At 42.1% G+C, this 24,838-nt stretch overlaps 4 protein-coding genes across 5 annotated transcripts in view; 3 read left to right on the top strand and 1 right to left on the bottom strand.

Moving 5' to 3' along the window:
• tead4 (TEA domain transcription factor 4) overlaps positions 1–3,908 on the top strand; it is a 39,470-nt gene extending 35,562 nt beyond the window's left edge. For both annotated transcript variants that reach the window (XM_076733157.1, XM_076733156.1), the window contains exons 11-12: positions 822–974; positions 3,037–3,908. In XM_076733157.1, the coding sequence (XP_076589272.1) occupies positions 822–974; positions 3,037–3,150 (267 nt within the window). In that variant the 3' untranslated portion in view covers positions 3,151–3,908. The remainder of the gene's footprint in view (positions 1–821; positions 975–3,036) is intronic.
• Positions 3,909–6,111: 2,203 nt separating this feature from the next.
• mansc4 (MANSC domain containing 4) lies at positions 6,112–7,926 on the top strand. Its single transcript, XM_076732487.1, has 3 exons — positions 6,112–6,331; positions 6,464–6,598; positions 7,082–7,926. Exons 1-3 carry the CDS (start codon positions 6,112–6,114, stop codon positions 7,924–7,926), a joined length of 1,200 nt encoding a protein of 399 aa, XP_076588602.1.
• An 848-nt stretch (positions 7,927–8,774) lies between these two features.
• mrps35 (mitochondrial ribosomal protein S35) lies at positions 8,775–16,199 on the bottom strand. The gene is made up of 8 exons (XM_076732015.1): positions 16,045–16,199; positions 15,122–15,174; positions 14,748–14,915; positions 13,811–13,871; positions 13,562–13,701; positions 11,672–11,781; positions 11,494–11,563; positions 8,775–9,162 (listed from the first exon to the last, which is right to left on the bottom strand). The coding sequence occupies exons 1-8, from the start codon at positions 16,175–16,177 to the stop codon at positions 8,893–8,895; spliced, it is 1,005 nt and encodes a 334-aa protein (XP_076588130.1). The 5' UTR covers positions 16,178–16,199; the 3' UTR covers positions 8,775–8,892.
• A 1,430-nt stretch (positions 16,200–17,629) lies between these two features.
• Positions 17,630–24,838, top strand: part of kcnq1.2 (potassium voltage-gated channel, KQT-like subfamily, member 1.2) — a 157,406-nt gene continuing 150,197 nt past the window's right edge. Inside the window, exons 1-2 of the mRNA XM_076733173.1 lie at positions 17,630–17,715; positions 19,300–19,981. Coding sequence (XP_076589288.1) covers positions 19,488–19,981 — 494 coding nt within the window. The 5' untranslated portion in view covers positions 17,630–17,715; positions 19,300–19,487. The remainder of the gene's footprint in view (positions 17,716–19,299; positions 19,982–24,838) is intronic.

Below are 24,838 nucleotides of genomic sequence, written 5' to 3'. Positions count from 1 at the left end.
GTACACGCATTGGTTTTTGGTTTCAGGTTTCTGTTAATTAGTCTAAATTTTCAGTAGAATAGATTTTATATAAATATAGAAATGAACATAGCATATTTAATTCTTTTATTAGACTATTGCTCTGGAAGGGACAGTGAGTGAGTGGTTGTTTAATGTCTTTTTTGTAGGCTTTCATATTCAGTGTTTTGGGATAGTATGGTTCCTACAATGACCACACTTCAAAAAGTTTGCATCACTGAGGGATATTTCAACATTAAGAGGTCATGACCATCAAAAACCACTATTATCATGCAAAGGAGTGAATAACTGCTACTGGTTGAGATGGATTCCGGTCAATTACCACTGATCTGTGGTCAGGAAACTGACGTGGTTCCCAAATCTCCCCAGTATGACTAACTGTTATGCTTCCCGTTAACTAGACACAATAGTGGCCCTGCCCCCATCTGCTGCTGATGGATTGTACAATATAAACACATACACACACACATCCCTAGGTAGAGCCATCTGCCTCAGTAGGCCACATGATGATATTTAATGGCTTCATCATTTGATTACAGTTGTCACGAGAAATATGTTTATTGTCATATCTGGCATGCCATATGCTGCATTAGATATATTATATTACACACATTGCAGCTTATCACATAGATGTTCATATCCAGTGTATCTAACTGAGTTTCAGTGGGATGTGTATCCCTGTTTTTTGAGCATAGATTTCACATGTCATCCTTTAATGTGTTTTAAATTATCTTTACACATGGTATATGTTCACATATATTAAACCTCATGCTTTTATTGTGCATTGTACCCCTCTTCCCTAGACGGAGTACGCACGTTTCGAGAATGGGCGCTACGTGTTTCGAATCCACCGTTCCCCATTATGTGAATACATGATCAACTTCATCCACAAGCTTAAACACCTGCCGGAGAAGTACATGATGAACAGCGTGCTGGAGAACTTCACTATCCTACAGGTACCCACAGGGATCAGGGATATACAGGGTATGAGTGTACAGAGGCTGGAGATTTCGGTGCTTCAGTCTGTTTGTACGTTACTCTTCTGGTATTTTATATGATATTCAGGTATTCTGTCAAATAATAAAGAAATAGTTTGACCAAAAAAACACTTTTTCTTGCTGAGAGTTAGATGAGATCAATGCCACACTCATCTCTAAGCTAAAGATGAAGCTATAGCCTGCTGCTAGTTAGCTTAGCTTAGCACAAAGACTGGAAACATTGGGAAATAGCTAGCCTTGCCCCGCCCAAAGGTAAAAATCCACCTAGCAGCACCTCTAAAGCTCCCAAGTTAACATGTTGTATCTCATTTATTTAATATGCACAAAAACAGAAGTGTAAAGTGGTTTTACAGCAGTTATGTGCTAGACAAGACGCCTTTTGAGTCTTGCTTTAAGAAGCATTTTAAGCTTGGCATCATATTTTAGAAAACTTAATCTAATATGCCACTGAGACATATGAACTAATGAGTGTTTTTCCCGCTCACTGCAGACTATATTACTCTGTCGCCATAGCCCTGCTCTGAAAATGTTGCCCGTGTTGTAGATACAAAGAGGCCTAAACATCTTATTCTTACTTCAAATGAATTTGGATAAGAGTCATTTTCTGCAGCACATGGATGCATTGAAACTCATCGTCCTTCATCATTCTTGAAGTTCCTTTCATGCCATTCAGAGACGATGAAGCACACAGGGCCACACGGACATTCAGCATGCGTGCAGATACTTTCATTTTCAAAGTGCTCCCTGTTGTGAACGGTGTGAAACAGGAAAACTGTTTGGTCTCTAAATGAATATACTTGTGCTATGAACAGTTTTTCACTGCATTTTGACCACTGAAGCATTTTTTTACGGTTTCTCACGGAGTTAAAACATTTCACCCATTCCACTGTATGTTGGACTTTTCTGAATGAGCCGGTGTGCTCCTACGAGAGCGAACACAGAGAGGGGAGTGTATGGAGTGGAGTGTATCACCACAGTAACAAAGTGGTCCTCAACACCAGGGTTCAAAGACATTGGTGTCCCTTCCATTGGCGACTGCATTCCTGCTCGCCAAGGGACAATGACCATATTGAGCCCACACTGACGACTACATGGCAGCATGTCATTAGGTTTCTCAATGGGCTGATTTAGCTCATATTAACCATGAACAGCTCATTAACAGACATGCACACACACATGGAGACAACAGATGTGCGCACTCACAGATTCCACATTGCAAGGCTGAGCACAATGGATCGATATGCCTCATGTAACAAGTGCTGTGTTCAGTGCGACACAATTGAGAATAATGAATTGCTGAAGTTGTGTGATTGTTTTATGCTCGCCGCCACACTCCCCCTGCTGTATTCGCAGATACAAATTTGTCTTGTACACGGAGTAATACAACATTTTGACCAGAGAGATCATGTATATTTCATTATTCAATATTAAGTCAAAGTATAAAATGCACTGTTTAAGGAACACTATGTGAGTGTTACAGTGCTAATCATCATTTTGTCCTTGTGTACATAGACTTGTTTGATGTTTCTCATGTGGCCCAGTGTGGCCATATAGTGAACAAGTATGTGAAAGTATGATCATGCAATGATTGTTTAAGAGGAAAAATTATCTTGAAAGGAAAAGCTCATTCCATAAAAGAGCTGCTGTCTTAGAGGTAACTGTTTGAGGGCAAAGAAACTGAACCATATGCTACTGTTATTAGATTTTAATTACATTAACATAGTGTTGTGCTTTGATTGTCATTGTTTTTCATGTTTGAATACAATTTAAAGGCATGTATGAACATACCTAAACCCATGGCTCAACCAAAACCACAAAGAGCAGCAAATAAAGAGTTGTATACAAGATGAAAGTTAATTTTGTCAAAGGCTCCTCCACTCTGCAAAGGACTGAAAACGTCTCTGCAAACTTGGAGATTGCAAAGAGATTCAATGTTAGATGGAAAAACATGTGTAACCAAGGTTGCAGGTTTGCATCCTCTAGTGCATGACTGAACAGGCCCTTCTGTGTTGTTCCACAGGTGGTGACTAACAGGGACACACTGGAGACGCTCCTGTGCATAGCCTACGTCTTTGAGGTGTCCACCAGTGAGCACGGAGCACAGCATCATATTTACAGGCTAGTCAAAGACTGACACAGTCACACAGTTGGAACTGCTCTAGACCCATTGTAGCGCCTCAGTGAGCAACAACATTAAACAATGGACTACTTCCTCCATAAGCTTAAAGCTGAAACCACACAGCTCGGTCAGGAGCCCAGAAAAAACACTCGTTTTGTTAGCATGCCCAGGAACACGACTACTACTGCTGAGGAAGAGGTGGATTTGGGATTGTGGAAGCTGAAACAGGCTTTGTGTGAAAAGTGGCAAGAAAAAAAAGAAGAAGAAGAAGAGGACCCTGATACACTGTGGTCTCTATACCAAAGGAGCCAAACCTTGCCAACAAGACCTGCATGAGAAAGTTGTCGTTGGTGGTGTTTTTCATCTCATTTTACTAGTGCTTGTTTTTGATTTAGATTCTTTTACACACATGCATGTGCAGGGGATGTTTGTTACAGAGGAGTTCGGCTGCCTCAGAGTGCCACCTAGTGACGTACATATAAATAACGACGGGGAAAAATAATAGAAAGTAGACTGAGAGTCCCTCCTTTGCACATCCATAAAATATCACTGTTTTTGGTGCCAATCTTTTTGTGTTATTTGAGCATTTGAGTAATTATGTACAGTGCCACATCATCTCCTCGAAACAGAGTTACGAAGATAAGAGGCTAAAATGATTTAAAAGAGCTATTGTATTCACTTTGTTTGATGTTAAATGTTTCTTGTATTGTCTTACTGTTTTTGATTGAAATGATCTGACTACAACAAAAGGCACATAATAACACTGCTAACTTGAACCAGGTTTAGATCTGTAAGCTGATTACAGAGGTTGACTGTAACTTGCCCTGAAGTGTCAGATGAAAATACAAGTGTTTCTTACATAACTCCTGAGTTTGTTGCGTTCTGTTCGTTGACTGCAGCGTACTCATTATGTACTCCTGTTAGATATGATAAATTTAATGCATAAGGAGAAATACAGCCTGTAGATTTCGTGTTGATGGGCACTATTGACCCACAATGTAACGCACAAAGGAAATGGAGGAGCTGCCTGCAGGTGCAAAAAATTAAAACTTATCACGTATGGTGGTGATACAGCTCCGGGAAGACAGCATAAACAAAAAGGTAAGTATCTACAGCTGCAGCTTATTTTCAGCATTAATTAATCTGTTGATGATTTTCAACCTTCTTTAGAGTCAGAAGTCGAAAAATGGTGGAAAATGTCTGCAAGTTTTTAGTGTGTAGTATGGAGCAGGGGTTCGGCTATTATAATGGAATGACCATTGCCATCTGGTGGTGATGAGACATCATTACACTTTTCCTATCCACATCAACATGAGCAGTTTAAGACGCTGGCCCTTTTAGACTGGGGTGAATGCTCTGATACTCAGGCTGGTTATTTGAGTGGAACGTATAAACTAAAGCCTTTCTTGGAGGCTACTACCTGCAAGTGCCAGTTCTCATATAGCCCACCAGTGTCTGTTCCAAAGAATCATTGTAAAATTCCCACTGCTATGGGGGAAAAATCCAGCTGGGGCACAGGTCACTATATACAGGTTAGTCGTACTAGTTGCTTCTCTGAGTCACTAAAACCACATCAGTCTGGTAGAATTACAAAGATGTATTAGCATGTTGTATCACCTTTTTGGTAACAGAATTACAGAATGTACATTTTGAAGAGGTTAACGTGTGAAATCTGACACCAAAAAATATCTTCATGTCAGCTGAAGCACCTGAAAGCAATGTTATCCTCTCAGCTTTGGCAGTATTATTGATTTATACTTCAAATCATTGCTACAGAATAGTTCCCCCTTAAATTGTGGCCTATACGCCCTGCACTCCATAAGCCCTTTATCCCAAAAAGGTGCTTTCAACTCGCAGGTGTAAACTGAGAACATGGCACTGCGATGGAGAGACAAGCTCACAAAAGGTGAGAGGAACAGCCTAACAGGTGCAGCGGATCCAAAAGCAGGCAGCGAAAGGCTTATTCTGATAATCCCATTTGAAAGAATTTAGGCAGATTGCTCCAATTAATGGCAATCCACTCTCAGATGTCTGACCTCGCTGAAAACAGACTGCTTGTTTGGTCACAAAGAGAACAGAGGTTACTGGAATTTCCAGCCGTGTTGCTGCTAAAGCCAGAGCAATATTTACATTACAGTGAGAGCTTTGTGTTGAAGTTATAGCTGCACTGTGGACATTCATCCACACCTCATCAACGTCAGTGTTCACAGGTCTGAATCATGGCTGAGCTACAACATTATCCTCCATGTTTACAGGTCAACAGAGATTTTAGTTAGACTGGGAGTCTAAAGTGCAAAACTGAAGAAATTCCCCAAAATGCTCACATACAGATACACAGGGGTGGCCACATTAACATGAACACCATACTGTTTACAACGACTGAGGTTGAAAGTTTTTTTTGTTTTTTTTTTGTTTTTTTTTATTTGACATCGGAAACCACAAGTTTTTTTTTCAGTTGATGTTTTCAAGGTAAAGAAATAACTTTCCGTCTGAATTTCCAACCCAACATGGACAAGAAGTTCTTAAAATGATCAAAAAAAGATATTTCTTGCAGTGATGTTTGAGAGACATTTGGTTATATTACAGCTTAATGTACACTGATTGTAAGGTATTTGTGACTGACCTGCATTAGTATCATGTCTCTCTTTACTGTGTTTCTTACTACAATATTCTTTAAATTGTATTCTTTATTAAAAATCTAAAGTAGTTGCTGCCATCCTGTCTAAAAAGTAGCCTCTTACATTGCTAACCAGCGTCTATATAGCTGCCTTGGCACAGTCTGGATGCCTTACGCACGGCTGGGTCTCCACCTCCTGCAGGTGCGTAACTGTGACACACCTGCAGAGGTACTGGCACCAGTAAAACCAGACCACTGGCTCCGCTTCATGCCTGTCAACTCCAAGTAATCAGCGTCCCAGATATGTCGGTGCTCCGTCGAAATTGCAATTTAACATGGTCTGATTTACATTACGCGCAATGAATGTCACATGGGGTTTGCTGACGGTTTTGAGTCTGGTGTGCCACACCGAGTCCAGGTGCTCACCGACCTCTTACTATAAGAACTGCTGGATTCGACGCTTTCCTGGGATTTTCATCGACATTGAGGAGTCTCAGAGGAGAGGAGCGCAGCTTCTCAAGTCCTACCAGGAGGAGACCGCGCTGAAATGCAGCCGCACCTGTTGCCTCACCAGAAACTGTGAGTCCTGTTTCTAAATCAGCGTAAAGGACACACATATGTTGAAGTATGAAGTGGCATTCTTTTCCCTTTCATTCATTTGTAATGGTGTATTATGTTGCCCATCCTGATTTATCGTCTCCCCTCTTGTAGTTTCCTGTAATCTGGCCATTTTTCACTATGACACCACTCAAGAAAACGTGAACTGCTTCCACCTGCACTGTCCCACACTGGAGAGCTGCATCCTCAGCCACAGAGGCAACGTTGTCCTGTACAACATCACAAAGGGTAAGTAAATACTGAAAAGGCCTTTCAGTACTCTGATTCACAGTAATGTCGTCTGCTCTCCTTTACTGCATTTTAGAGGGCAATATTAAACATTTTACTCCACTACATTTATTCATCAGCACATAAAAAAATCAGTGATAATAATCCAATAATATAATAGTGCAGAATAACAGTACTTTTGATTCTTTATATATTTTTACTAATACTAATTCTGCTTTTAATTAAACTTTTTTAAAATCTGGTTTTACATGCTTGACTATTACTTCTAAATTAGTATTTTTTCCATGTGGTAATGCTACTTTTACTTAAAAAAGGATCTTATTACTTCTTCCACCAATGAAACCTGCTCGTACTATTAATAATAATAACAATAATAATAGTAAAATGAATGTCAATTAAATTATTCTTTCACGGATTATTCACAATTAATGTTTAATTGTCACCAAAGGTGAGTCATGACTCAGTCATTTCTTGGTTTCATAGGTGTGGATCCTGACCTGTTGGTGTTTGGAAAATACTTCACCTCCAATGTGCGTGTGCTACCCCACCACTACAGTCGAGTCAACGCCTCAGAGCCGCTGCCCTCAGACAAACGGCAGTTCATTCATCCACCTCCGCCCGCTGCATCGCCCCTGACCTCAGCACCTACAGTTAGACCCCCTACCACAGCAAGCAGAGTGATCCCTGACACCACCACCACCACCACCACCACACTGCAGAGCACCAGTCAGCCTTCAACAGTTCCCATAACTACAGCTGCCTTATCTTCCACTCCAAAGACTCCACTAGCTTCAGGGAACCATGCACAAACAACCCCAACCACCTCCACCACATCCCTTGCACCCAGCTTTACTACACCTCCTACATCCACCACAGCAACCACCTTCAGCCCTCACCATCCCAAGCCCACTCCTGTGTTTTTGACCACAACTGGATCACCCTCCACATCCCCTACCCAACATCACACCATCACCAGCCCTCCAACTTCCACAGCTGTTCTGGGCCATATAGAGAGCAGCAAGCAATACCCCAATGACACCAAGGGGAGTCTGGGGAAGAACCACACTGCAGGCAGTGAGGGGGACCCGGGTGTCAGCGGAGAGGACACGTTCGGGGGTTTGGGACCCGGCTGGCACGTAGCCGCTCACACCCTACTGGTTGCAGTGGCCATCTGCATCACGGTGCTGCTGAGCTGCTGCTGCTCCATTCTGCTGGTCGTGAGCTGGAGGGGTCAGAGGAAGAGGATGGGACGCTACCGAACATCGTGGAGAGGGAAAAAAGGCTCCATGCGTCTGATCAAGTACGTGCTGGTCAGAGAAAACACCTGAAAGAGGGGATAGAAGCGTGCTGGATTTTGCCTTTTGTTTACAGCTGTGTTATTAATGAAGGAATCCATGACGAAGAGACATAAATTAGCATTTGTAGTGTTACATTTTTGTAAAATAATAGTTTTCACATGCTGGATTGTACTAATAGCAAGGACGCTGCTTTACTCTAAGAAGATTGGGATGAAAATGTAGTTACTGTCAACTGATACAATGAGGTTACAATTCTGTATATTTAAACTGAACAGACATATTTTATGGCTTAGATGAGATTACCAAATACATAGTTGCCATGATTTTGGTTTCCCTTGTGACGCAATGACTTTGGACAGAAGAGCCAAGCTCAGCCAATGCATTTGACCGCAGCAATTTGCCTCAAGAAAGACGATATGATGTCCATTTGGCTGACCAACATTTTGATGTAAGTTTAAACTGATGTTGACGCCAAACCTCGAGGACTTTGGACGGTTGTCTACGCTGGTCTTAAGTGGGACTTAATGGGCGCTTCCAAGAAAGAAAAAAAAGACAGCTACAATTAAAGGGTTGTTCAGATCGTCAACATTGCGCGATGATGGACGACTTTTTGCCTTGTGGCCTTCGGTGTTTAACCCTCGTGCGGTGCAGCACATCTCCTCACTGCATTGGGTTTCTGCTGACCTAAAAGTACACGGACCACAGACCAAAACTCCTTAAGAAGGGTGAGGTACTTTTCAACAACCTGCTGCTGAAAGCATCCTTTCACTGGAGTGCCACTCCTCAATCTGACAGGGACGAGAGTGGGACGGGAGCTGAAGCTGGAACGGACTGAAAGGGGCTTTTATCACGTTCATGCACAGCAACAACTTTCCAACTTACAACCGCAGATATCAGGCTTTTATTTTTGTATTAAAGACAGCATCATACACTTATGACAGTAAATTTATTTTGGAAAATAAATACATTAGGTGAGACTGTTTTCATGTAAATGTGTCACAGGTTGAGCACTTTCTTCACAGCCTCTTTGTACTGCAGTATGACGCTCTCGCTCTCTCCTTCGTTCTTCAGCCTTGTGATGCAGTCCTTGTACTCCTGCACCTCTTTCCTTCCCAGCAGCTGCTCTCGCACCTCCTCGCCTTCTCCTTCCCTGGCCACTTTCATGCGTGCTAGCATGTCCAGGATATTCCTTTGGGACCGGCTGTCCTCCCAGCTATACTCCTCCATGTCGGCCACGGTCTTCTCAGCCTCCCAGCCCTCCGTTTTCTGACCAATGAGAAAAACAGATGTTTGTCATCTTTCAAAGACAGACTGCAAATGGAAGATTTACGCAGCCTGACTTTCTGCAGCGTTAGGTTTGAATGGGAACATGTGCTACAGCAATAACGTCACACTAATCTGTCTACATAGTGCCAACTGTGGAAGGTGTTTTTTCTGTAGGGTAGCAAAAATCTATATTTTTTTTAAGGGATCTGGCTCAGTTTGGAACAAAGTATGACAGCAGATGTAAAATGGGGTGGAGGAGGGGGGTCACCCCTAACCCCTTCTTTGATGCTCCTCTCACAGAGATAGTATTTCTCCAGATGTAGCGCTCCGTCCGCTGCCTGTCTAGTTGTCATCACGTTGCCTTGAGAACAATACGCCCCGTTGTGCAGCAGCTTAAAGCAGGGCAGCGACAGAACCTCAGCTCTGCTGCTGTCCAGGTGTTTGAGGTTAATGACCATCATTATCGCGATACATATCTCATGCACCTAAAGTCTCATCTGGAACAAGTCCAGACTCTAGTGAGTGAGGATCACTAGATAAAAAAACATTTTCTGCAGATTATCATCATAAATCGAGGCAATAACATTTGATTTTAAGAGGGAAAGTTCAGTCATGTTTAACTTAAAGGCTGATTGTACTGAAAGTTTAAGTTATGTGTTACTGTAAAGCTCCAAACTTCTTCCTGATGCTGCTGAGGGTTTAAAACAATATGCAAAATTAAAGCAGTGACAGCATGTCTGTCTTTGCATCCATCACTAAGTAGTTTGGTCAAAACTATTTAGTGACTTGATAACACACCAGAAGACAAACGTCCACCTGTCTATGTACCTGCTGAATAACACGTATACTGTCAGTTAGGGGAAAGGACAGGTGTTTGGGATGGAGTGCCTCTAGCGGTACACTTCCCTCAATGTTGGAGGCAGCTTTGCACCATCAGCCCCAACGCTGGCCTGGATTAGCGCACACTGGAATTAGCAGGGAGGGTCCGTCTCCCTGAGTGGGGAGATAAAATCACCACCATGGCTGCGAACAATTGGCCTCTTTGTGGGCTTGCGTTACAACCTGAACGCTACGCCACTCTCACAGCCTCCACCAGCCTGCTGGACAAGCACTGTGCCTTCCATTGTGTGTCCAAAAGGCCAGCGGACAGTGTTCTGCTTCCTGGCTCGGACACCTTTCTCAACTCAGAGAGCCTTTTTTTTTTTTTTTTTTTTTTTTAATGTGGCTAAGCCTTGACGGGAAAAGCTCCTAAAGGCAAAGGTTGTGCAATAAGAGGTGGTCATTTTCTTTTATGTGGCTGGCACCTTGTGCAGATTTCTCTGATGTGGCTTGGTTGGCTTAATGTGAATGAGTATCAGGGTCAACACCTGATAGCGGAGTCTGTTTTCCCCCCATCTGTGGAGAAATGTCAACTGGACAATGCTGCTGTTTGCCATCCTGCTGCCCATTCAAGTCTGATACCTCCCTAATGGGCTTAGTCTCTCAGATGGACAAGAATTCCCCTGGTAAAAAGGTGCTGTACCATGTCGCCGGCCACTTAATGTCACCAACGACATTTTCTAATACATTAATTATGCTTTTTTTGTAGAAATTCCTTTCTGAAATAAATCATTAATATTGATTTCCCTCATATTTTATATCTTAATGCGCACCATTCAGGGCCATTGAACACAACTTCATTTATCCCTACAAGGACAATGATATGCAACAGTTTGCTACCTTGATCAACCCATGCACAAACAAAAGAGAAGCAAAAACCCCAAGATGTTCATCGCACAACTAAAAGCAAACACTTTAAGCTTAAAAAAACATGTGAAGTGAGTAATCTCCTGCCTCACTATACCACTGTTATCCAAACGCATTATTTTGATTCATCTGTTGCACAGAACTACATGTTTATTTTAGGTGGGAGCTTTGATAACAGTGGCTTTACAAGTGAGTTACCGTACGCCACATCATAAATCAAGTGAGGGTGCTGCAGCTCATGCAGGCTCTGTGATGTCGCACGCTGCAGCGAGTCAGATCAAACGCTATCGTTCATCTGATCTCAAACAAAACCTCTCAGAAGGGTAAACACACTGAAGTGACGGCAGGTCATCAATACCAGTAAAGCTAGAGAGCCACCAGCCGTTAAATGAATGGCTGCGTGTTGAAAGAAGACAAAAAGGTCAGCAAACAGAAAGGACTGAGGAGAAAAACAAAGTCACAGGAGACGTGACGAGAGTGGACTGAGAGAAGGCGGAGGTGTCTCAGAAAGCCCTGCTCGGATTAACGTATGGGCCGTTAATCACAGTGGACACAGCTGAGGAGAGAAAAAACACTTGAACTCACCCAAGACTCGTGGTAGAGGACAGTGAGCAGGTACATGGCGTAGTCCTTATTCTGCTGTCTCAATGGACAGCTGGTGGAGGAAGAGAGGAACAGACAGAAGGGGAGAGAGTTAACGGCATTGGTTTCATTTCCTCACTTTATCATGAGGTGCACTGAACTCTAAGCAGGGACTGTTTACCTGTCAGTCTTGATGGTGACGGTATCAGTGTCCTTGCAGTATCTTTCCCCAATGAGTTTGCGCATTTTCTTGCGTGCGTGGTCGTCCAGATTCAAGCTGGACAGCTTTACCTGCGAGGGCGAATGACATGACCACAGGAGAAACGTAATCGCTCGGGTGCTGGTGTTTCCACATAAAGCTTCGTGACGTAAAGAGAACGACACACAAAGATTTGGACAGATGTGATCTCATTATGTGCTGTATCTCCTGCCTTATCTCTTTAGATAAAATAAACCCACAACACAGACTAAGAACAACGTTTGTTTTTTTTAACCTACACAGAGCTTTGACTGTGTTGATTAAAATACTATACTTTTTACAGATCACAGTCTTTATGCTGTGGCCAAGAATAACCTCTAAGCCCCTTGAACAATGGAAAGAGGGAAAACAGAGATTATTCCTTGATTACACTGTTTTTCATGGCTCTGACTTCTATGAGCTGAACAATGCAACAAAAATGCATTCATAGGAAATACAAGGTGCATGTGAACATGCACTCTGTGTACTTAACCTCCTGCGCTGACAACACAGCATGCGGTCACTTAGAGGAGATATGTTTAAATTTATGTCTGGCCGGGATCAAAGCCCGCCACAGATTTGGTTTCTAGGATTTTCCTCAGCCTCCCTCACCCCGCCTGAATAAACAGCAGAATAACCCTACGACATATGTGCGTCGCTCAAAGATTGAATGAATTTTTGTTAAACTGAAAATGGGATCTTGGTCCACTTGTGTGGAACCCAACTGTGTGAGATTTGCTCTCCAATCTCTCTCTCTCTCTCTCTGCCTAATCCACCTGGATTAATGTCTGAATAATTCCCACCATGATGATATAATCTAAGGCAAAGTGTCAGTGGAGCAGATGGCTGCTGATTAAATGACACATTTTCACCTGGGAAGTTACAAATTGGTCAAAGGTAGTTTAAATTCCTGAGTTTCTGTGTTGTAAGGCAGGACTTCTTTTGGCATGTTTGAACAAGAAGCTATAGAGACCAAAATTTTTTCTTTATTTTTAACCAGGCTGTTTATTTCCGCTGTAAAGTTGAGAATTTTAATATGGGGGTCTATGGGGACTGGCTCGCTTGGAGCCAGCCTCAAGTGGCCATTTGAGGAACTGCAGTTTTTGGCACTTAGGCACTGGATTCATTTCTCAGCCCCAGAGGTTGCTGCTTGGTTTTGCTCTGTTTATATCAAACTGTGCAGCTGTAAAATGAGCTGAAAACCTCCACACAGATGTTTTGTGATTATTAAAACTAGAAAAAAATTCGGTACATTAAGCATTAAGCAAAGGACATGTTTTTTGTTCAAGTGCCAAAATGTCTTTAATTAGCATTTGCTATGTCTGTTGTATTGTTAAAGGGTTGTGGTTGTTTCCTCTTTTCACATGTATGGCTCTGGTCTGTGAGGAAGATTGCATACTGATGGATTATTGTTGGGGGGGGGATTAAGAGGAATAACAAAATGTCCCAACAAATATTTCAACGACATTTTGTAACTTTTCTTCTATGAAAGTATGAAGTTGTAAAATATACAAACACATTTCCAAAAACCTACAGCAACAGAGCTTCAGCACATGCTTCAATGTAAACTGATTCTGTGGGACTGTAATCTCTCTGAAGACTTAATGGCATGATTTCTTCGGTTTGAGGTCACTGGACAATGAAGGTCTCTGTAGATAAGTCACAGGGATGTCAGCGGCTGATTATGCATCCCTGTAAATCTCTAATCTCATTTTACAAGGCGGGTTTCCCCACACTTAACTTTCTGTACATTGATGAAACCCAGTTAAAGTCAAAGATCATCAGGTCACGACCTTTTTATCAATGCTGTAAAGGAAAAACTAGGAAACCTACTCTGAGATGAACAATACGAGCTGAAGGGTTTCTGAGAGACGGACCGGCGGCCACGTAGTCGGTGCTCTCGACTTTGATGGGGAAGTGCTCGTCACATTTGGCATCAGTGTCCAAGGCAGAGGGCCACTCTGTACAGAAGGCTGACAGCAGAGAAAACACATTTTTACAAACACATAAAAAACCTGGACGTGTGTGTCAAAGTAAACACCACCACAAAATAAAACACAATTAATTAAAGAAAGAAATTACATTTCAGAGCTTCACAGTGTTTCTTGATGGCTGTCGGTGTCAAATGCAGGAAATTAGGTATCTGAAAGAGATTATGAGCGACAGATTATGTGAACGTGTGAAACTGTTCATGCAACAAAAACACGAAAATGGCCAGCAGTCTTAATGTCAACACAACAGAGAGGTGTCAAAGAAAGCTCACATCACAGACACAGAATTTATGAGTGATTTCAGAATGAACTGGTTTCAAAGGAGATGGTAAACACAGTGGAAAACTACATCTATCCTCCTTTAACTAAAGGATTATTTACTGTATAATACGTACAATCATGTCATGTATTCTATATTGATATCTATTGGTCCACATTATTGGCTTGTGGTTGTACACAAACACATCAGCTACGAGTCATGATTAAAACAAGCATCAGACGCAAGTGAGGGGTGCACGGCAGCTTCACCCCTCGTGGCAGGCCGAGAGACTGAAATCAATATTGTCAGGCTGCACGGCAGAGCTCCAGCTGTGACGGGTGACAGTAGCGGATCTGCAAGTGGCTCAAGTCCAGATGGAGCAGCTGGTGTCTGGACACAGCAGCTCAGTAATCCAGGCACAAACACAGAGCCATCAGAGCCATGCAGCAGAGCAAAGAGCTCTCTATCAGAGCTGCAAGAGCACTGGCTGGCAATTAACTCAAGTAGTCACGACGAATACTGCGAGGTAAACGCTAAGATAGACAGATGGGACACACACAGCCCACAGACAGCTGTATGAGGTCAAACTTAGTGGGAGGAAGGTCTTAATCTTTTGAACCATGTGCAAACAGCCCTACACCTTTACTCAGTGTCTATTCCACAAGTATTCGTAGACCTTCTTCGTCAATTTACTGTAGTTGTCTTAGCAGGCGATTGCCTATTTTTCTAATTTATTTTCTTTGAATTTGTCCTTATACTGTGGTCTGACCTTGATTAGCTCCAAGTTGCCCATCTTCTCTGGAGGAATGCCTCCCTTCACAGGGTAGCCCATCCTCACAGGAAGGGGGACGGAGCTCCATTTGAAGGTGGCTGCTGCTGGATAAACTGCAGTCCAGTCCTGATCCACAGGCATCTTTTCTGTCCTGGGCGGCCCAGGCTGATACACAGAAAGGAGGGAAGCCAGAGAGAAAATCCATGATTGTTTGCTGCAGAATCATGACGACTCACGTAGTTTTTTAAATCACAGTCATCAGTACGAGTATGTTCAATAAGAAATATGTCATCAAAAGTCTTATTGAACATCTTATTTCATTTGAAGTATGTGCAATTTATTATATTCAGGCTTGAACGCTGCACACTTACATCTCTCTTGGGTTTTCTGACAGAAGATCCACGACTGTTTCTATCAAGATCACCTAAAAATTATAATATTTTAAGTTTAGAGACACACACATACACAAAAAACACATGCGTAATGTGAAAAAGTCCAAAATAAATGCAGCAGCAACATTTCATTTCATGCTGCTGACACTGATATCTGCAGATGCAAGACACTTTACACACCAGATATATTTTGTTCCTAAAAAACTATTTCTGTATGCACTTGTCATATTTACTCAATAACACACGTACTTATTGATGCCATGTATGCAGGCTGTAGGTGACTGGCGCATTTCACCATCTACACTGTACAATGTGTACTGTACCTGGTTTATTTTTCAGGATTTTTGGCTGTAGCTGAAAATTACTTTAAAAGCTTTGTTGATTTGAACCTTGTCAATACTCAGGAAAACTATAGTAAATTCAATAGCATGTAAGAAATTTGATGGCATCACCTTGAAACTGTGATGAACATTTGTCACTATTTTCTGACATATTTCAGTAATCAGCAGCGGATTTAAGCCCCGGTCCACCATCCCATCTTCTTTTATGCCATTTTAATGTTTTGCCTGTGGGGGCTGGTGGGTGGATTACGATGGGAAGAGAGAAAATGCCATCCGGGTAGTGACATAATAAACCAGTAAAATAGACACAGGAGCCCCCACGTAGTACCCTGAGACTTCCCGCACCGCAGTTTGAGTAATATACAAATTACTACAGTTAGAAATATGTTTCTACTTACCGTCAAGTGTGTACGTAAGGTTTAGGTGCTCTGAAGTACATCGCTGTCAAAGGACAGGAGGCACCCTAACTAGCCTTGTTACCTGCACTTCAAGCAGTTAGCTTAGCGTGCAGCTACGGTTCTGAATCAGCGTGAAGTACTTTACAGCGACAATGAAACTCACCTTTATTTACATTTGAAGGATTTACAGACACGCCGGTCGTGTACGTGGCTCTGCTCACTGATTTCTGAAATGCAAGACCAGAAACATGTATTCGACCTAGGTTAAGAAATGCCTTGCTTGTGTGAGAAGCCATGTTTTTCAAAATGACTACGGAAACGAACAAGGGACAAACTACACTTTTTGCGAAACGTTTAAATTGCGTCGAGTGAGTATTTAGTGCCTCCTACAGGTGAATACAGGTGTTTATCACAGTTCATGGTGTGTGATGGGACTTCATTCACGCAGAGTTAAGACTAATAAATAAGCATAAAATTACTAATTTTAATGTTTGCGATTCTTCTTCAGTCGCATTATGTGCACGCGCGCGACCATCCTCGTGTGACCAACGGCTGCTCCTCCGCCAGCTGCTGCTTTTTGCCACCTGTGGTGCGTTTAAATACCCCCGTAAAAGTCCCATTTCCGATGTAGCAATCGTAAAAATGGCTGGGGCCTTACATCCACGCAAACACACCTACATTAACTTAAAAAATGAGGCATGAGCAAGGATTTGCTAGTTGGAACCAGTTTCTACACACTTAAAATGTGTAAGTATTTGTTGTTATTACATTAACAGCGTGTTGAGAAGCACACTTTGGCAATTTTGGACAGTATGTGTAAATATTTACAGAGAAAAGATGACGTTAAACTGAGCTAGCAAAAACGGCCTCCGTGTGGGGTATGTTTGTGGATAAGTTAGCCTTATTTGTTTGTGTTGAGGTTAGCTAACAGCCAGATTGTACAAAACCTGCTAATTTCAGATGGGGATAAAACTACTCGGTGTTTTTTTACTTCTTTAATACTTTGCAGACAATCGTAACACGTTTTTGCTCTTCTAGTGGAAAACTACGTTTCACGCTGTTACATTACGTGGATATTGACCCAGTTTTATATTCGTTGCCAGATTAACTTGTTAGGGGGGAAAGTAGTTGCAGGACCCCTGCTAAACATTCACCTGCCGCCTGACCTCAGGTGTTTCTCATAAGACTAAATTTTAATACAGTGCTGCTGTATAAGACAGGGTCACAAAATCACATAATTACACACCTTGTTTGACATTGTACCTTGGTATTGCTGAGTAATAAAAGATATATTATTTCGTTATTTATATAGTTGTAAATTGCGGTCCAACAACAATTAGTAAACACATACTAATCAAATTAACACAAATACATACTCTGGAGCCACACATCAACAGGTGTGGCTAAACTATCACAAATAATTATGCCTATATATTATTATTATTTTTTTTTGCTTTACATTTGATTTCGTCACATATACCACAGTAACTGCGGCCTTATTTTGCATTTTGTCTACGTGATAGCAAGGTGTTTCCAGGGTATCGTTTTTCCACTCATGTTGTGGTTACAAATGTCCCTCAATCCGTGAACGCCTCATCCAGGCACAAGCTGCGATGCACTTCAAAGGAACCAGTCCTGCAGGCAGCAGCCGACCAGAGGCTGGAGCTTTCACTGCTTATCCGATGTTAGGATTTTTTTTTTAAAGTTCTTATTTGTATTGTTAAGTTATTTTACGATTAGAGCTTGTTTTTAATTGTAAAAACAGCTAAGCCGAAAAAAAAGTCTACGTTATTTGCGACCGATTACAACTTGAGGTGTGTTTCTACAGTTAAAGGTAAGATTTGACATCATTGTGCAGTTTAATTCATGGAAGCATTTGGCTATGTACAGTAACGTGTAGTATTAATAGAGGTAAGTGTTGACTTAACATTTGCATGATTATGCAGCTTCACTGAACAGACCTGTGCGTTTTTTTTGTTTTTTTACTGGAGGTTAGTCAGACAGTTGAAACGAGGAAAAAGAAAGATTTTCTAGGAGAGGGATGTAAATGCTCTTAATTTATTTTAATCCACATTCTGTCATATAATTTGTGTTACAGGTCCCATGCCAGAGTTGGTTCAGTTTAATGGAAAGTCACACAATGCTCTGTAACTGAGTCCCACCGCAGCCTATGCATGTCTGACAGTTCATTGTGTATCTCATCACTGTGTAGTTTTAAAGCTAGAAACTCTATCTACAGGCAGACAGCAGCATGTGCCTCTTGTCATCAGCTCATCCTTCGTTGAGGACAGATATGGTCTGGGGTGGCCGCCTCCAATTAGCCTCCCTCTCTTGTCCTATGAGACTTTTTCCGATCCTTTTAGGCAACATCCGGCCATCTATCACACTACCTTTCCAGAGTAGACACTGAACCACCTCCACTAATTAATTGTACGTAAGTCAGCAAGGAGTAGAATTTGCGTTGTCCTTGCAGATGGAAAGTGTTTTTGTCAGGTCGTCATGCTGTCCAGACTTAGTTACAGGTTCGATGACATTTGCAGGCATTAGGAGTTTAGATATTAGACACAATATTTAGGATTTGCTCCTGATGTGCAGCTCCCATTGCCTCATTCACACAGTGAACTGCTTACCTGGACTCAAATAAGTAGTTTCCTTCATTACATCTATTTTCAAAGGCAGGTAGTGGAGGGTTTGGGCTCACTTGACTTTTACCTTATCTGACCGCGAAAAAGGTGAAAGACAAGCCGCAAAACAATCATTCACGTGGCTGCAACTATCCACGGCTTTAATCAGTCTAATTTTCATCTGCCGGCATGTTGATTAAGCCTCTGTGATGTTCCGTGTAACTGTTGGGGAAGGTCACGTTGTAGCTTTAGTGGCTTAAAATGTGTCGCAGGCTCGTAAACACACAGGATTATTTCCTGTAAATGTTACCAGAGTGCATGCTGAGCATTTGATTTACATTCACAGATGGAAGACTAGACAAGGACAAGCAACAGGATGCTGTTTTTGTAGTAGCAGATCCTCAGAGACACTCGGCGGAAATGGACTTGTATTTTGACCTGTCGCTGCCACATTAACTATTGGATGATGCTGTTTTTGCAGTGTTAATGTCTGTTACTCCTGAATTAGTCACAGTGTAACAACCTACCAGTATAACCATTTGCAGAAGTTCAGAGAAAATTCTTATTTCTCTTTTTACCTTCACAAACATGGAATACAAATGCCGCTATACATTCTGTAGATATATCTGAGAGCAACAAGTAGGACTGTTACACAATGAGAAGCCCAAGTAACACGATGATGGGAACAACCGACCGATGACTGATGTTAAATTAACAAGGTCCTCGTCGATAGAGGGCAGGGCTTGCTTTTAGTCATACTATCTCCATGACTCGTGTCACTTCTTCCACTGCAGGTATGGACACACATGCAATACAGCAGAGGGTCCTCCTGTCTGTGGCGGGGTAGCTAGCCATGCCTAGCTAGGAGTCTTATCCTGTTGGGTTGTTCCATTCTACCTGAACCTTGGTTATAACCTCCAGGACTTCCCAGGACTTCTAAGCCCCCCTCGGCCCTCTGAACAGGACCATCCTGAGGGGCATCATGGGTGAAAGGCGGACGCACTCCTTTCACATGACGTGCCACGTGCAACGCGACTATGGCAGCAGGATGGCGAGCTCCTTCATAAGTTGCAGGCCCAATGGATATGCCAGCACAAGCCTCAGCCTGGACCAGCAGGTGGATGCTGGCCCTGCAGCGTCCACCGACACTACAACTCCTAGCTCTGCCCTACGGGCTCCTGCACCTGACAGAGGCCACTACTCTCCTGTTTCACTGGAACTGGACCCCGCAGCTGTGAATAATGGATCAGGCATTCCCTGCTGTCCGCCAGCGGATACAAAGGACCCAGTGCGGATGGCCATACACAGCCAGCCCTCTATCACCTCTGTCCCTCCATCTCTCCCTCGTTCAAGCTGGCTGCATCACCATCAAAAGGATTTCCAGAGCCCTTACATCAAGACTAGCATGCAGGGTGATGTTTACAACTTCCTAGAGAGACCTGCTGGACTGAAATGCTTCCTCTACCACTTCCTCGTGTGAGTACCCGTCTAGTTCTGCATGTACTGATTTCAGCACAACCTTGATAAGGCTTTATTACTCAGTGTTGAAACTTTCGATATCAGTGCTAAAAGCTGTTTAAAATTCAGTTAACAGTCTAGTCCGATACAGCCCTGTCACGCATCTCTGTGGGTGTCCCTTCTTCAGTTCCAGCCCCTCTCTCGTTAATTACATCTAGTGCTGCTCCTTCTAGTATTAAGTTCTGGTTCCCAGTAACAAAAGGAGAGGTGTCTGTGACCTGCAGGCCGTCTGCGCTTGTTTTAAGATAGCCCAACAGAAACAGGTCAGTGTCATCTGGTCAACCACACCTCTGGCTTGTTATATGCTGCACTTCCCTATGGTCAACAAATCAGCAGCCTCATGCATGAAACATGGAGCTTCCTTCTGATGCTGCTAACCTGACCTGCCAGGGGAGCACACTGACCCACAGTTAAGATATAGCCGATGATTCATCGCATTAATCATTTTTTAACTGACGCGTAGGAACACTGTCGCTCCTTTGTTGGTATTAATATGCTTGGCTGTGATAAAGTGTGAGTGTTTTGGCATGGTGTAATGTGTGGAGAAGACTGCAGACTGCAGAATTTGGATTGGGGAAATATGTTTTGGTGTCACATCCAAAATGTAGTTTATGCTGTATTGCATCACCAGTCGAAAATGTTTAATTTAGACCTCATGTTTTAAATATCCTGGAAAATAAACTAAAGGTGTAGTATAAATAAGTTAAAGAAGTAGTGAAATAATATAAAAATGCATGGTTAAAAACTTGGCTGGCATGTGCTTAATGTATTAAAAAGCAAAAATAAATATTTTAAATTCCAGCCTGTCAAATGGGTTTTTGTACATTAGATTCAAAACATTTAATGTCATCTCAAAAAGTACATTCAAGGCATTAGTAACAATTAGCATGGCGTTTAGCTTACTTTATTTTGCAAAAATGAAAATAATACTCTTAGAAATTAATTTCATGGCCAAGAATACCCTCCTAACATGTGACTAAAGGATCTTCTGTGATCTCTGAAGTATCCCACAATTTAGTCCCAGACATCACTGTAAGCCCTGAGCCCGAGGATTTAGACCAGATTAGATGAAAATATGAATGATAATAATAGAAGTTCAATTTAAGATCCTCTTCTGAACTCTTCTACATTCTGCTGAATGCGTCCCTGCAGCCACAGTGGACTGTACTTCACTGTTTCACCTCCTTCATGGTGTTGTTTAGGTACAGTAAAAACAGGTTAATGCAGCATCCTGCTCTGTTTGTTTCCAGCTCACTTTCAAAGGTTGTAGAGAGGATTAGCTGCTGCTTCTGCTGCTATAGTTACACATGCATCCTGAACTGGATCATTAATTGGCTGAGAGGCGCCTGCTATATACCATGTTGTGTCTAAGTAGAACTGGGCTCAGGTCAAGTAAACCAGAGCACCGTGAAACAAAGGGACTTCAGCACACTTGGTCAAATGGTTATGTGTTGTTAGACAAATCCATTTCTATGCATATATTAATAGAAATAACACCACAGGAGCCACTACACTGTAGTGGGAGCAGTATCCACATGTCGATTCATTGTCCTGTGACTTATTATGGCTAAGCTCATAGTGTAGGTTCAAAAGGAACAGACTGTTAAAACCTGATTTTTAAGATGTGCTCTATTTGGTAATTTTGTCAATAGGGCTTGCACATGTGTGAACTTATGCAAGCACTCCAGTTTGACTGTGATATCCTTTTACTTCCTGTTTGCATTTGCATTTTAAAACACATCCATTGTGGTCCCATATGTGTAAATGCTTTTCTCAGAAAATGCAACTAAGGATTAAACCTGCATCATCAATTGTCATCAGTTTTTCTGCCCACGTGTTCACAATGTACAACACAGCATCTCACATTTGAGATCATGACTCAGCAGTTAGGCAGCTGTGACCAAGAATAACCACGAGTGTTTGGCAACAATCTCAAAGACTTCAGAAAGTTCCAGTTCCTCCCAAATCATCCATTATCCAAACACATGTATCCCCCCCTCTACGGTGCTTTAGCCTAGTTGCCTTCAAATGACCTAATTGTTTAAACATAGTCCAGGCCTAACGTTTATTCATTAAAGATGGCGTGTACACTGACCACTTTTCACCTCTGTCTGCTTGAAGTTGTGCTTTAAGAGATGTAGAATTAGCCAGTCTCGCTAAGATCTTACTTTTGTGAGTCAAAAGATGATGGAAACACTGCTGAGATTCGCCGCTGTACCGTATGTACAGCGTGTGTTTTGTGCGTCCTGCATTGCTGATAATCCGTCCCCGCAGTAATTGAGGCTCTAATGTTCTCCCCTCACAGAGGAGAGAGAACCCGAGCCTTCATTTAATATTAAACCCTTCTGACTGATCCCCACTGACACTCCTTTAAGTAACTCTTACTTGTCGATGGCTATCACTGGTGGCCATCTATTCTCATGGCCTCTTTAGAGATTGGCAGAGGAGAAGGGAGGCATAAAGGGCCGTACGCAGCACTCATGACAGCCCTAATTGGCCCGCTCTAATAGACCTGCTCTACATTAGGATGACACACACGCACACAACAACACACACACCCACACAGGTGGTTGCTCAATTCATCGGCGCTTTCATTGTGTCAAGGCCAGGATCAGCAACATTTCCACAATTGAGCACACACAGACAGAGTACATGTTTGCATGCATCCGCCCAACACACACGCATGCACAGATGTGCAAATGTGGTCGGATCACAGTGCAATAAAATGAAGGGAAAAACACAGACATACTGGCTCACACGGGCTTATGTATATCAGAAAATGCACTCATCAACGCTCCATCTGGCTGTTTCAGAACATCTGTCCAATCAACAGGTAGCGTAAAGGCATAGCACAGATCTATGGGTGGCTGTGACACAGATGCATGCTCGCACAATACACACGTGCATTTAATGTGTATATAACCCTTAAATAGGCCTTTTCTGTAAGAGCTGATGGATTTGACCAATTTCATTGGTTTCTGAAAGCTGTTACATGATTTTAGATTAAAGTTGCGAATAGCTGAAATTGTGCACTAATATTTAATCATCGTAGCAAAGAAATCAAATGAGTTTGTGATTCACTGATGCTGTTATTTCTCTTGTAATACTCTTTCATGCAGGTTTACATCGACTGGCACAGTGTCAGCTGTTTGGCTGAGGGAAAACATTAAGCCTTTATTAATTCATGTTTTCTAAATGACTTTATTAACTTTGTTTTCAGATTTTAGATCTTTACCAAAATCATCATCATAATTATTTAATGGAGAATTCTATGCATAAAACTAATTAAAAGATAAATAATTGAATGAAACTGAAGCAGTTTCAGTTACAGAGTTCATCGTCAGAGAATGTCTCTCTCCTCTTGATGTTGGAAAACAATGAATTGTTAATACAGACTCATTTAAACAAAATTAATCTATAATATATTAAATACCATGTCTGTCCAACCCCAAAGCAGACAGAGACAAACACTAATGCATGCACAGGCCATGCTAATGATGACGGAGCTCATCAGAGTGGGCAGAAATCCCTTGGACCCGAGACAACATACGAAAAGAGTGTCCTAAAGAGTCTTATGCAATGTCATGCAGACTCAGCAGCACACAGACAACCTGCGGCAATGATCCCCTTCACGTTTGGGCCACTCCCTCTGAGTCTTTTACATAACCAAAGAGAACGAACATGTACGTATGTCCTCATGATTCCCAAATGCCCTTCTCATACTGCAGGCAGATTACAGCCGTACCTCTTGGCCCTCTTATTGACCAAATCTAACAGTCCGGCTTCTTACAGCATGGCATGATGTAGACAAATCCATTTTAGACAGAGAGCAGGAGAGAGAGCAGCTTACTGCCTGTTAAAAACAACCCTTATCTTTTCATTTACAGTGTTCACAATCAAAATGTCATGATCTGTTAAAGGTCATTTTTTTCCCCTCCAACATCTTTATGCCACAACCAGTTCACAGTGGAAGAAGCATTGCACCTGTTTATCCTCGTGAAAACGCAGCGGGCCAGATGTTGTCTGGAATCCTTGGTTCTGTCGTGTGTTTTTATATCTGGACAGATTATTGAAATGGCTATAGTGAATCCCCTCCATCTATGTGGGAAGGGCAGAAAGGAAACCTCCTGTTGGATATCTGCTTACAAGAGATTACTGACTGAATGAAGTGTACTCTATGGGTCACTTCCATTTCTCAGTTCATGTTTTCTTCAGTTGAAGACATTGCTTTCGCAGTTCTCCAATAATTAAAAAAGTGACCCTTCGAATAATATAAAACATATGATGGCTTATTAAAGGCTAGCTAGCAACTGAACGGATTATACAGCGACATTCTTTCATTTCAGGTGTAAATGGCCAGTGTCTTTGCTGCAGGTCTCTCCTTCCGTTGTACCTCAGCAGAATTTAAAGCTGCTGAACTTAAAGGTCCCGTGTGTACGATTCAGTGGCATCTAGTGGTGAGGTTGCAGATTGCAACCACCTGAACACCTCCCACCTCACCCTCCATTACGGTGGCTGTGAAAAATGGAAAAGGTGCTCTCTGGAGTCAGCGTTTGGTTTGTTTGCTCTGTAGAAACAACGCGATGCAACATGGTGGGCTCTGCTCCCTCTGTACGTATGCAGAACTCATTTTAAGGTGACGAAAACACAATGATTCTTGTTTTCATGTGACTATACACTCATGAGAACACCCTCACAAATATCATATTCAGTTTCTTTAAGACATACATAAAGCTTTAACACTATGTCCAACTGTTATTTAATCTAATTTGACTGTAATTTACTTTAATTTACTCCAATAATGCACCAGCATGA

This window comes from Chaetodon auriga, chromosome 6, assembly GCF_051107435.1.
Source record: "Chaetodon auriga isolate fChaAug3 chromosome 6, fChaAug3.hap1, whole genome shotgun sequence".
NCBI lineage: Eukaryota > Metazoa > Chordata > Actinopteri > Chaetodontiformes > Chaetodontidae > Chaetodon > Chaetodon auriga.
This window is presented reverse-complemented; position numbering and strand designations above follow the sequence as displayed.

Excerpts from the sequence above, each read along its gene's own strand:
- mrps35 (XM_076732015.1), bottom strand. The coding sequence starts at position 16,177 with ATGGCTTCTCACACAAGCAAGGCATTTCTTAACCTAGGTCGAATACAT. Across the intron at positions 14,916-15,121 it reads TCAGAAAACCCAAGAGAGAT|CCTGGGCCGCCCAGGACAGA; the intron begins GTAAGTGTGCAG and ends TCTGTGTATCAG. Across the intron at positions 11,782-13,561 it reads CTCGTATTGTTCATCTCAGA|GTAAAGCTGTCCAGCTTGAA; the intron begins GTAGGTTTCCTA and ends TCGCCCTCGCAG.
- mansc4 (XM_076732487.1), top strand. The coding sequence starts at position 6,112 with ATGAATGTCACATGGGGTTTGCTGACGGTTTTGAGTCTGGTGTGCCAC. Across the intron at positions 6,332-6,463 it reads CTGTTGCCTCACCAGAAACT|TTTCCTGTAATCTGGCCATT; the intron begins GTGAGTCCTGTT and ends CCCCTCTTGTAG. Across the intron at positions 6,599-7,081 it reads CCTGTACAACATCACAAAGG|GTGTGGATCCTGACCTGTTG; the intron begins GTAAGTAAATAC and ends TTGGTTTCATAG.